This window comes from Pelophylax lessonae (assembly GCF_965119305.1).
Source record: "Pelophylax lessonae genome assembly, chromosome: 2".
NCBI lineage: Eukaryota > Metazoa > Chordata > Amphibia > Anura > Ranidae > Pelophylax > Pelophylax lessonae.
The window spans coordinates 365,713,038-365,725,102 of NC_138769.1; the positions used below are offsets into that span (position 1 = coordinate 365,713,038).

At 41.6% G+C, this 12,065-nt stretch overlaps 1 protein-coding gene across 12 annotated transcripts in view; it reads right to left on the reverse strand.

Moving 5' to 3' along the window:
- Positions 1 to 12,065, reverse strand: part of ADGRB2 (adhesion G protein-coupled receptor B2) — a 695,259-nt gene that overhangs the window by 86,668 nt on the left and 596,526 nt on the right. For all 12 annotated transcript variants that reach the window (XM_082246705.1, XM_082246713.1, XM_082246711.1 and 9 more), the window contains one exon: positions 4,784 to 4,910. In XM_082246705.1, the coding sequence (XP_082102831.1) occupies positions 4,784 to 4,910 (127 nt within the window). The remainder of the gene's footprint in view (positions 1 to 4,783; positions 4,911 to 12,065) is intronic.

Consider the following 12,065-nt stretch of genomic DNA (forward strand, 5'->3'; position numbering starts at 1 on the left):
TTTTGCACTTTACAAGCAGTCACCCTCAGTCCCTTATGGCCAGTATCTTCGGTTAAGAAGGAACTGTGCCAGGGAAGCTGACTTTGAGGCTGAGGCTCGTACCTTAAGGGAGAGACTGAGGTGCAGAGGATATAGAAAGAATGTCCTACGTAAAGCCTATAATAAGGTAGACTCGAACCAGGGAGGAATTAATATTTAACTTTAATAAGAAATCTAAAAACAGTGGGACAACTAAGCTTATTACCACCTATCATAGCCATCACGCTGCAATAAGGTCAATCATCTCTCGTAACTGGCATTTCCTCACGGATGATAAAACTGTCTCTAAGTATTTACGCGACCGCCCCGAAATAGTCTATAGAAAATCTAAATCCTTGAAGGACTCCATCGTCCATAGCCATTACCATCAGGAGAATACTATGGGTGAGCCTCTTCGTAGAGGCACTTATCCCTGCGGCCAATTTGATGTTTGCCCATGGATCCTTGAGGGGACTACTTGTAGACTCCCGAATGGAACCATTCATAGGTCAAAGAGTTATGCGAATTGTGGAACGGAGGGGGTTGTATACATTGCTTTTTGTGTCTGTGGCTCATTTCATGTGGGCAAGACGAAGCGACCCTTATCTTCTCGTATTAAGGATCATCTTTACTACTTGGATGTGGGGTTAGTATACACCCCAATTTGTAAACACGTTGGTAATTACCATAACTTTCACCCTGATGTAATTAAATTTTATGTTTTAGAAGTAATAAGTCCAAATCCCCGTGGGGGTGACTTTGACCAAAGGGTCCTCAAACAAAAGGCTAGATGGATCTATGACCTGCGTGCGACTTTTCCACCTGGCTTAAACTCTACCATCTCTTACCAACCCTATCTTAAGTGAAATGAACGACTGATCACCAAAAGGCATGCTGTTCACTCAGGGGAGAGCTTGCCTTACTTTCTATCCATTAATGGGTGGCCCCCCATTAGCATTACTACTAACATCTGTCCCTATTATGCTCTCTATTTCCAGGTTTATTTGATCTACTTAGCACGTCTCATGAATTAGGCATAACTCTATGTTGTGTATGTTATGGGTTTAATATTGCACTTACTGAGGGTTCTCCTCTTTCTATTTTTTCTAAGTTTTATGCAGTGTTGATACATACTTATTATGAATATGTGCTGTAGTATGTTCTTCCATAGTGACTGTTTCATTAATGTTGACTTTTTAGATTGGTGGTTTGTTTGATGCCGTGGGTTCCGGGGCTGGCGGCGCTTGGCATGTCCCATGCTGCCATTGGGTAGTCAGCTTGCTGGGGGAGGCTTCCCAATACCGGGGGGATGTTCGGGCGCAAAGCCCGGTAGGTGTTATTGGGCAATTGCCCGCGCACTTCTGGACCAGCATCTGCCGGTTTCAAGATGGCGGCACGCCCTGAGTGATTACGTCACGCTGGGCATACCTGTCCGTCGTTTGGCGCCCGCTCCGGAAGTGGTTTGCTGTCACTTCCGGTGGAGTCCGATACTTTAGGCGGTGAAGGCGTGGCCTCAGGAGCGGCTGCTTGCCTGTCTCTCCTTACTCGGCGGGAACGTCGGCTCTCTTTTTTCGCCCGCAAGGATTAATGCATGATCATAAGGTACGTGGCTCTACAATATGGGGAAATAGGTACTTTTTCAGGACACTGGCTTTATTCTCTAATATGTATGCTAGGCACCGACTGTTATTTTCTCTATAGATATCCTGTATATTAAGTGTATTTGACAGTTTCTCCCCATGAGTGGGGGGTGGGGGGTTTAATGTGGGTGGTGTATCATTAAGCATCGGTTTACCTACCCCTGCTTGGAGGGTATCACCACTTGCGTGCTACTCTCTTGTTCCCCCCTTTCTTCGGGACTATTGGGAACCAAGTGTACCGGTTTATTATGGTCAGACTGATCAGTAGTATGGGCCCATTTTGACGGTACCAGTGGGCTATATTTATCTAATTAGATTGGCTGCACAAGGTGTCCTGATGAGTGTCATTACCATCCCTTCCATTTCAGATTCTAACCGTTTGATATTTTGGGCGATGTGTTGGATGCCCCCCGTTTTCCGGTTCCCCTTAAGACTTAATTGACCAATCCGAGGATATCTGACTCAACACCCCTCCTTCGGATTTGACCCTGGTGTTTTCCATGGGCTGTGAGGCCCCCCCCCCATCTGGCTCTCTTTGGTCGCTTGCGGCTTGGTATGTGTGGTTGGTGGCCGGATCTCACGGCTTTCCTGAACTATCAATCTTTGTAACTTGGTGAGCGTAACAAACTTCTTCTATTGTCATGTGTAGATATAAATATAATATTTTTTCATTAATGACATAACAATGTTGTATGAACCTTGTTCTAATTGTGTATCTTTTTTCCTTGTAATAGTCCGCCTGGGATACTACGTGGTCTTTGAGAAAGCCTCTGTGCGAAACACGTCAGTCCCGTCCCCTCTGGCTGAGACTACAATGGTTACACTATATGTATATTTTGTGAAATGTATTGTGAGATTTATTCTCTTTTAACAATATTCTCCTTTTTATCTCTTTAATAAACGTATATTTTTTTGAATATGCTTTGTGTGATTTGAATCTACGCTCACCCATCAGGAGCCCTCCTCAACAATCCATTTCCTTTTATTTAGAGGAACCGGTGTCTTGTACCCTTGGGGGTCGGAACCCGGCTCCTCTTATACAATAATTTAGTTTGTCAAAGCTTAATTGAACAAGTTGAAGTTTGAAGCTTATTGGCTACCATGCACAACTGCACCAGCTTTTGCACTCTTCAGTTTTAGAAAAATCAACCCTACTATGTCCATGTAGCCCCTGCATTCTAATTGACAGCTATGGAACTGCCTACACAGTGATGCATGGAACACCGGTTCATCATGCAGGTAAGCATGGTCCTCACGCAATGCACAAATTCATGTCCCATTGGAACAAGGCCTATGTATATGCATCTGTTGCGACTCTGACAGAACTGTTGCAAGAATCTCTCCTGCAAAGTGGCAGAGTTTTTCAGACAGAGAAGCTATAGAAGCTATTTGGAGCAGTTGGTAGACTAATGGAAATGAATCAGGTATCAGTTAAAGAGGAACATAAAGACACATTTTCTAACAGAATTGTCTCAATGATTTAAAACAATCAGGTGTGCAACACAATCAATAACTTGCTCCAACCTGGAAGAGGTATTTTACCTCCATTTTCCTTATCATTGATATGCTGATATGAAACTGTGCAGCAATAGACCATAACTGTAGAAATTATGCAAATAAGAACTACTTGATATTGTCACACACATCAGTACCAGCAATGAAAAAGTTGCAGCGCTTTCATAAATCTAGTGCAAGTCTTCTGACTACATACACACTGCCAAATGCCTTACTCTGACTATATACAAACTGCCAAATACCTTACTGAATCATCACCATTGCGCCTTAGTGTAAATCAGCAAGTAGGAATGGTTAAAAATTCAGGCACTATACAATCTCCTTTGCAGACAGGCTAAATATTATCCATTCAAGCGTTTTTTATTCCATCATACCCTGGAACCAGCATACAGCTATCCCTCAGGGAAAGTCAGGTGCCTCTGCATACAGTCACAAGGATATTAACCATACAGGCAAACACAGAATATCCTCCTGCTTGTCATTCTGTATGCATTTTCCTTGATAGCCCCACTACTTAACCTATAGATACATGTTTATATTTTGAAAAAACAGCTATAGAAATGCACAAAATACATAACAACATAAAAAGCCACCAATGTAAATGTACAATGGCCCCTACTCGAATCCTCAGGAGTTTTCAGTTACCATGTGAACGAAAGTTTACTCTTTATCAATATAAACCAGAAGAATCATATTTAGCTATGGAAGGCCATTGATTCTAATCTCTGGATTTACATCATGGACCCAACAGGAAGTCATGTGACCCACTTACAGGTATTATTTTGTTGGGTTGACAAGCTGACGCTAATTTGAAATAACCACTCTTTCTGATAGCAATGAAAAGATCAGGAAGGTGTGAGCAAAAGTATATTATATTCAGGAATGCAGAAATAGGAAATACACTGTATATTTACAATATCATCACCAACCAATATATAAATATGTAGATATGCAATCCCTTTAATGGGAATTAATTCCAGAAAAGAAATGCATGGTCTTCATCCATACTGTCATTTTTTGATTGATCACCTAAAGCCATGTATAACATGCATGGTTTGAATACTGTCTTCATGAAAATCTAAGGGATAAAGTATTCTTAAAGTATTCACTTATGTGACACTAAGATAGTCAAATGAAAAGGACAAGCCTGGTGACTAAAACATAACACTTTAGTTATAGGTAGTCTGATGGCTAGATTTAGCTGCTGTTTCCTGTATCATAAATGTAAAGCTACCTTACATTAGCTTCAATCTTGTAACCCCCTTAAGAGTGGGACTCCATCCCAATGGCCACGCAATCTATATAAATCTGGGAACTTAACCACAAAGATTTCTCTACCTAAGGAAAACAACATTAGGTGATTTATCTATCTGACTCTTTAAGCATACATGAATATATTAACAACCGTACACAAGAAAACCACGCATAGGAAGTCATATTTGGCAATAACATCTACACATCTGCTGTCTAACACAAAGCACATTGGCAAACCAAGGCCTGTAAAACTCTAGTATTGTCTATGGCTTCAGACAGCATCTAATCTAGTCAAGGTACACAACATTCAGTTACAGTCTGGCCTGTGTAATCAAGGTAAGCTTTGCCACACTTACCATTTCCTTGGGTAGTTGCGCCAAAACAGCAAAGGTGGAGAACTGGTCGCAAAGGCATTTGGTATGAGATGGGTGGGTTGGCAGTGTCTGGCAGCTGTCGGTATCCCAGCTCCCACTGAATGCATCACTGGGGATCACAAGCACAAAAATGAAGGCACAAAGTGCACATTGTAAAGCAGAATTGGCAGTAATAACATATTGGAAAGTAAATATAGAAGGCTACTAGGAATGCTGAGCATATGCAGAGCAGGCTCAGCCAGCCTGCATCTCCTGGCTGGGATCTTGACTATGTGTGCATGTGTGTGTATGTGTGTGTGGGAGAAACCCAGTGAGAAAAGTGAGGCAGAGAGCGAAGGAGTGTGGGGGAGACACAGAAAGACAAAATGAGGGGGAGAAACAATAGAGAAGACGATACGGAAGAGGTAAATAAGCAGAAGGCGTAAAAGGGTTTGAAATATGACGAAGAGTATTTGTAATGTTACGTGTAAAGATAGTATTTTGTAAAATGTACAGTACAGAGAAAGGAAGGTTTATTCGGAAACACCAACTGAAAGGAAAAGTGGCATTAAATCAGTGAGAAAAGACTAAGGCATAGTGAGCATAAGCAATACAGGGGAGATGGAGCTACGCCGCAAGGCATTATTCACAAGGGATTATAGATGAAGAAGAGGAGATGAGAGAAAAAAAAGCAAAATGGAGAAAAGAGCAGAGAAAGAATAAAAGAGAGAGTAATTGGCACGTAGTACAAATTATTAGCAGCCTGTAGGTTTAAAGGGGTTTTCTGTTGTTTCATCTAACATTATGACAGTTTGCACTCCTTCTCTCTGAGCTGGGCTGTCATGTATCCTGCAATCCCCCCTTAAGCCACAGTCACTGTAGCAAAACATGATTAGTTCAATCCGTCTTCCCTAGGTGAAAGGTTCCATTTACATTCACAGGTAAAAAGCTGTAACGTCTAAGCTACAGAGTATACAAGCACACCCGGGTTCATTCAATACACATTGTAGCCAGGGCAACGTTTACTGAACTGTATCTTTAACACTAGCATCGCCTAAATTCTGATAAACTGAGCCCCAAGATCTTTTTTGCATTTTCACATGCTATTTTAAGGACACTTGTCAGAAAGCTGTCAGCTGCTTATACGTCGAGAGGAAATGCAACACAGGCATACATCACTAGACCTCTCACCAGTCATCAACGTTACTCTGGCAACCATAGCAGATGGAATGTTATAATAAAACATGGACATGGCAAGGATAAGGACTTAGAATGGATTCTTACACTATCACTCATACACACCCACACACATGCACACACCTCCGCACACAGACAGAGGGAAACAACATACACCTACAAAGCACACACACTTTGGAGGACATATCTGTTTTAGATATGAACACTTGCAGGTATATGTGCACATATATATACAGTATATATATATATATATATATATATTACATTATATACTGTATATATATCCATCCTAATACTTTTGACAATATAGTGTATATATATATATATATATATATATATATATATATATACTGTATATATATATATATATACACACTATATTGTCAAAAGTATTAGGGCTCTTTCACACGGGCGGTCCGATCAGATCCGCCTGTCAGTTTTTTAGGCGGATCTGATCGGATGCCCCATTCAGCCCTTTGGAGCAGCGGATGTCAGCGGTGACATGTCCGCTGACACCAGCTGCCATCCGCATCCGATCCTGTCCGTGAAATCCGGACGGATGGAAACCCTATTTTCCATCCGGCCTGGGGATCGGATCGGATGAGAGCGGACAGGCGGTCCGCTCTCATCCGATTCCCCATAGAGAGCAGCAGGGGCTGTGACACCTCCCTCTCCGCACTGCAAGCGGAGACGGAGCTGTCATCCGCCGGCTCAGCGGGGATCACAGATCGATCCCCGCTGAGCAGCACGGATCCGCCTACGGAGGCGGACCTTGTGAAAGAGCCCTTAGGATGGATAAAATGGTAAAAAGGCGCTGGTATCCCTGAATATTATTATTGAGTGAATAATATAAATAATATAGTGCTAGTTTATTGCGATATTCGCAATATTTGCACAACAAAACTAGCACTTTATTATTTATAATATTCACTCAATAATAACATCCAGGGATACCAGCACCTTTTTACCATTTTATCCATTTAGTCATTGTAATTATACAATTATAGGGGCAGCAGGTAATATTACTGTTTTAACCTCAAAGAACCAGGCACCTTCACACTAATAACAGAAAAGTATTAGGATGCCTGCCTTTACATTATGATAAATTTTAATGGCTTCCCAGTCTTAGTCTTAGGGTTCAAAATTTAGTTGGTCCACCTTTTTCAGCATAACAGCTTCAACTCTTCTGAGAAGGCTGTCCACAAGGTTTATGGGAATGTTTGACCATTCTTCCAGAAGAGCATTTGTGAAGTCAGGCACTGATTTTGGACAAGAAGGCCTGGCTCACAGTCTCCATTCATTCCAAAGGTGTTCTATCAGGTTGAGGTCCCGGCTCTGTGCAGGCCAGCCAAGTTCTTCACCCCAAACTCAATCCTCCATGTCTTTATGGACCTTCTTTTGGGCACTGGTCCAAATTATTTGTTGGAGGGGGGATTATGGTGTGGGGTTGTTTTTCAGGGGTTGAGCTTGGCCCCTTAGTTCCAGTGAAGAGAACTCTTAGGGTGTCAGCATACCAAGGCATTTTAGACAATTTCATGCTACCAACTTTGTGAGAACAGTTTGGGGTTGGCCTTTCCCATTCCAACATGACTGCACACCAGTGCACAAAGCACGATCCATAATCAATGTCGGTTTGAGGTCAAGGCTATGTGCAGCCCAGTCAAGCATGAAATTGTCCAAAATGTCTTGGTATGCTGATGCATTAAGAGTTCCCTTCACTGGAACTAAGGGGCCAAGCCCAACCCCTGAAAAACAACCCCACACCATATTCCCCCCTCCACCAAATGATCTGGACCAGTGCACAAAGCAAGGTCCATAAAGACATGGATGAGCAAGTTTGGGGTGGAAGAACTGGACTGGCCTGCACAGAGCCCTGACCTCAACCCGATAGAACACCTTTGGAATAATTTAGAGTGGAGACTGTGAGCCAGGCCTTCTTGTCCAACATCAGTGTCTGACCTCACAAATGCTGTTCTGGAAGAATAGTTAAACATTCCCATAGACACACCCCTAAACCTTATGGACAGCCTTCCCAGAAGAGTTGAAGCTGTTATAGCAGCAAAGGGTGGGCCAACTCAATATTAAACCCTAGGGACTAAGACTGGGATGCCATTAAAGTTCATATGCTTGTAAAGGCAGGCATCCCAATACTTTTGACAATATAGTATATATGGCAGTGGCAGGATTGTGGATGGTCTATGCATGTCATTTAGGTTTCTCACTTACAAATGGTAAGAGACTTCAGGGTTTTTTGTCTGCTAAGGAGGAAGAAAACTTTTTGTTTTCTCAGATCTTAATAAATTCTGGTCTGGGTTCTGGAGCCTGGAAGTTTTGTAGAACTCACTTGAAGCCAAGCTTCATTATTAGTCACAGCTTTTTATAAATGAGTTGACTGATGCACACAGCTCTATCTCACTCTCTCTGTTTGGGTGAAAAGGCTGACTGCAGACAGAACACTTAAACAGTACACTAAAGAGCTGCTTGTTTGTTTGGGGAACACCCAGTTGGGCACAACCTGTTGTGTAGGTTTGGACTTGAATTTACTCAGTGGCTCAGATGCTTTGTTTTGCTTTATGTAATGGACTTGCTGTACAAAGCCCTCCCCATTAATGCTGGGTGTCCCCGTTTCATGTCTGGCTTACTGCTGCCAATTTAATAATATATATATATATATATATATATATATATATACCTGTTTTCATCCACACTCCAAAGACATGCTTGACAATTGGCTTATGTATAAACTGGCCCTAGTATGTGTATGTATGCATGTGAGTTAGGGACCTTAGATTGTAAGTTCCTTGAGAGCAGGGACTGATGTGAATGTACAATGTACATGTGTAAAGCGCTACAAAAATTGACGGTGCTATATAAGTACCTGAAATAAAATAAATATATTCATACTGTGTGTATATATATATATATATATATATATATATATATATATATATATATATATATATACTGTATACAGTGCCTTGAAAAAGTATTCATACCCCTTGAAATTTTCCACATTTAGTCATGTTTTTTATTGGGATTTTAATGTTATAGACCAACACGAAGTGACACGTAATTGTGAGGTGGAAGGAAAATGATAAATGGTTTTCAACATTTTTTACAAATAAATATGTGAAAAGTGTGGCATGCATTTGTATTCAGCCCCCCTGAGTCAATACTTTGTAGAACCACATTTCACTGCAATTACAGCTGCATATCTTTTTGGATATGTCTCTAACAGCTTTGCACATCTAGAGAGTGACATGAGCTCAAGCTCAGTCAGATTGGATGGAAAGTGTCTGTGAAAAGCAATTTTCAAGTCTTACCACACAGATTCTCAATTGGATTTAGGTCTGGACTTTGACTGGGCCATTCCAACACCTAAGTATGCTTTGATCTAAACCATACCATTGTATCTCTGGCTGTATGTTTAGGGTCATTGTCCTGCTGGAAGGTGAACCTCCGCCCCGTCTCTAGTCTTTTGCAGACTCTAACAGGTTTTCTTCTAAGATTGCCCTGTATTTGGCTCCATCCGTATTCCCATCAACTCTGACCAGCTTCCCTGTCCCTGCTGAAGAAAAGCATCCCCACAACATGATGCTGCCACCACCGTGTTTCATGATGGTGATGGTGTGTTCAGGGGGATGTTCAGTGTTCATTTTACTCCACACATAGCATTTTGCTTTTAGGCCAAAAAGTTCAATTTTAGTCTCATCTGATCAGAGCACCTTCTTCTACATGTTTGCTGTGTCCCCCACATGGCTTCTCACAAACTACAAATGGGACTTATGGCTTTCTTTCAACAAAGGCTTTCTTCTTGCCACTCTTCCATAAAGGCCAGATTGGTGGAGTACAAAATGAAAAAGAAGGCGCAGCCATCTAAGTGTATTTATTTAATTGTTAAAACATACATTATTCAAAGGATTGCACTCACAAGATGTAGGGAATGTTCATGCAAAATAACATCCTTCTCAGGAAACCGGTGGCTATAACACGGATCCAGAGGGATGGATTTGTCCGTTTCAGATCACAGCTGCGCCAAGCAGAGTCACTGATGACTGTATCAGTGGGGGTTGTACTGGATGGCTCAGTAAGCAGACAGCAGAATCAGTTCTTCGGGGAGTAAGGGTGAGTGTGTCCGGATATCACCACCGGACGAACTCACAGGCAGGGAGAGATGCAGCCAGGAGCCATAACCAGGCTGGAATGCTAGCTGGTGTGGGATCTGTGGTCAGAGGATGCCGGGCCGTGGTGACATCATACGATGGGCGGCAACATGTTTTGGAGCAGTCTTGCTCCTACATCAAACAGATTATACAACTCCTGGTCGAAGAACTTCCATCCTTTATCAGAGATTCAGGTCACCTTATTAATGTCCTAAAAAATTATACATGGGATAATGTGTGGTATGTGTGGAGTAAAATGAACACTGAACATCCCCCTGAACACACCATCACCATCATGAAACACGGTGGTGGCAGCATCATGTTGTGGGGATGCTTTTCTTCATTACTCAATATCATTGCCGTTATAATTGGATGGGGAGAATCTTCAAAAAACATTGGGGAATATTTCTACAATTGAAGAGACAAGGACTCACTGCTCGAGGTGGTGTAATTGCCTGATGACTCACACAGGTGCATGCCCCGGCTCGCCTCCGTGGAAACTTGATAAAGGAAAAGGAATTGGCAGCACTCCGGGTTGAGTCAAAATCCAGATTTATTGACTGGACATCCAAATTATGACAATCGTGACAAGGTAGACACGTTTCACACACTGACTGTGTGCTTAATCATTACCAATGATTAAGCACACAGTCAGTGTGTGAAACGCGTCTAACTTGTCACGATTGTCATAATTTGGATGTCCAGTCAATAAATCTGGATTTTGACTCAACCCAGAGTGCTGCCAATTCCTTTTCCTTTATCAATATTCCTACAAGATGCCATTCTAAAGCAGGTTCTACCGACCTAACCAAAATGTATCTATCAAAAAGCACGTAATATTAAAAGCCAAATTGCCCCAAGTAAATTGAAAATGAAAAAACTGGGCCCCAAGAAGGGAGGTCTCTTCTCCAACCTGGTGGGCATGCAGAAATGTCACAAGAAAAAATGTTTAACTTGTGCCTATGTCCCCAATGATCTTAAGTCCTTTAAGCTCAATGACAACTATTATCTAATAGACAGCTTTTTTATGTGCTCCTCAGATTTTGTCATCTATGCCCTTAGATGTCCCTGTGGTCTTCTCTACATAGGCAGGACCATTAGGACCCTGAGGGCTAGATTTAGTGAACATAGGAGAGCCAAAGAACAAGAAGAAGTACACGCCCAATTCACTGAGGGGATAACAGTTTGGATTGTAGAACAAATTCCTATATCATCCAAATAGCAGAAAGATATAAAAAAAACTATGCGAACGGGAATCTTATTGGATTTTTTCTTTAAATACCTTAGTCCCTATGGGGCTAAATGAGGAAATAGAAACACATACGATATTATAAAAAATCAAGGTAACAGCATTAATATTATTATATACAAATAAGTTCATTCAATATTTTCTCTCTCCTTACTCCTAATGTAAGGTGTCTTCTAATACATCTGCGTCCAAAAACCATTATATTAAATGCATGGATATGGGTGTATGCGTATTAATGAAGGTTGTTGTGAGAATATACACATACTTGCATATATGTATACACATTATATAATAAATATTCTTTTCTTTTTATTTATTTTCTACTTTTTTAAGTATTCTCTATAGCACTTTGTTCTTTAATTATTAGTACTAAATTGTAGTATGGAGTTACAGATCTCCTGGGCCTCCCAACCCCTCCCCCTTTCCTACCATTTGCACTCTTTAAATCCAGCTTGGATTCTGTTGCCCTTCTTATCAGTTTGATGAAGGTGCGAGACTTCTCCGAAACGTGTTGCCGCACATCGTATGACCACACCACGGCCTGACGTCCTCTGACTACAGATCCCATGCCGGCTTTCTTTCCAGCCTGGCTCCTGGCTGCATCTCTCCCTGCCTATCAGTTCATCTGATGGTAATATCTGGACACAATCACCTTTGCTCCCCAGAGAACTGAAAA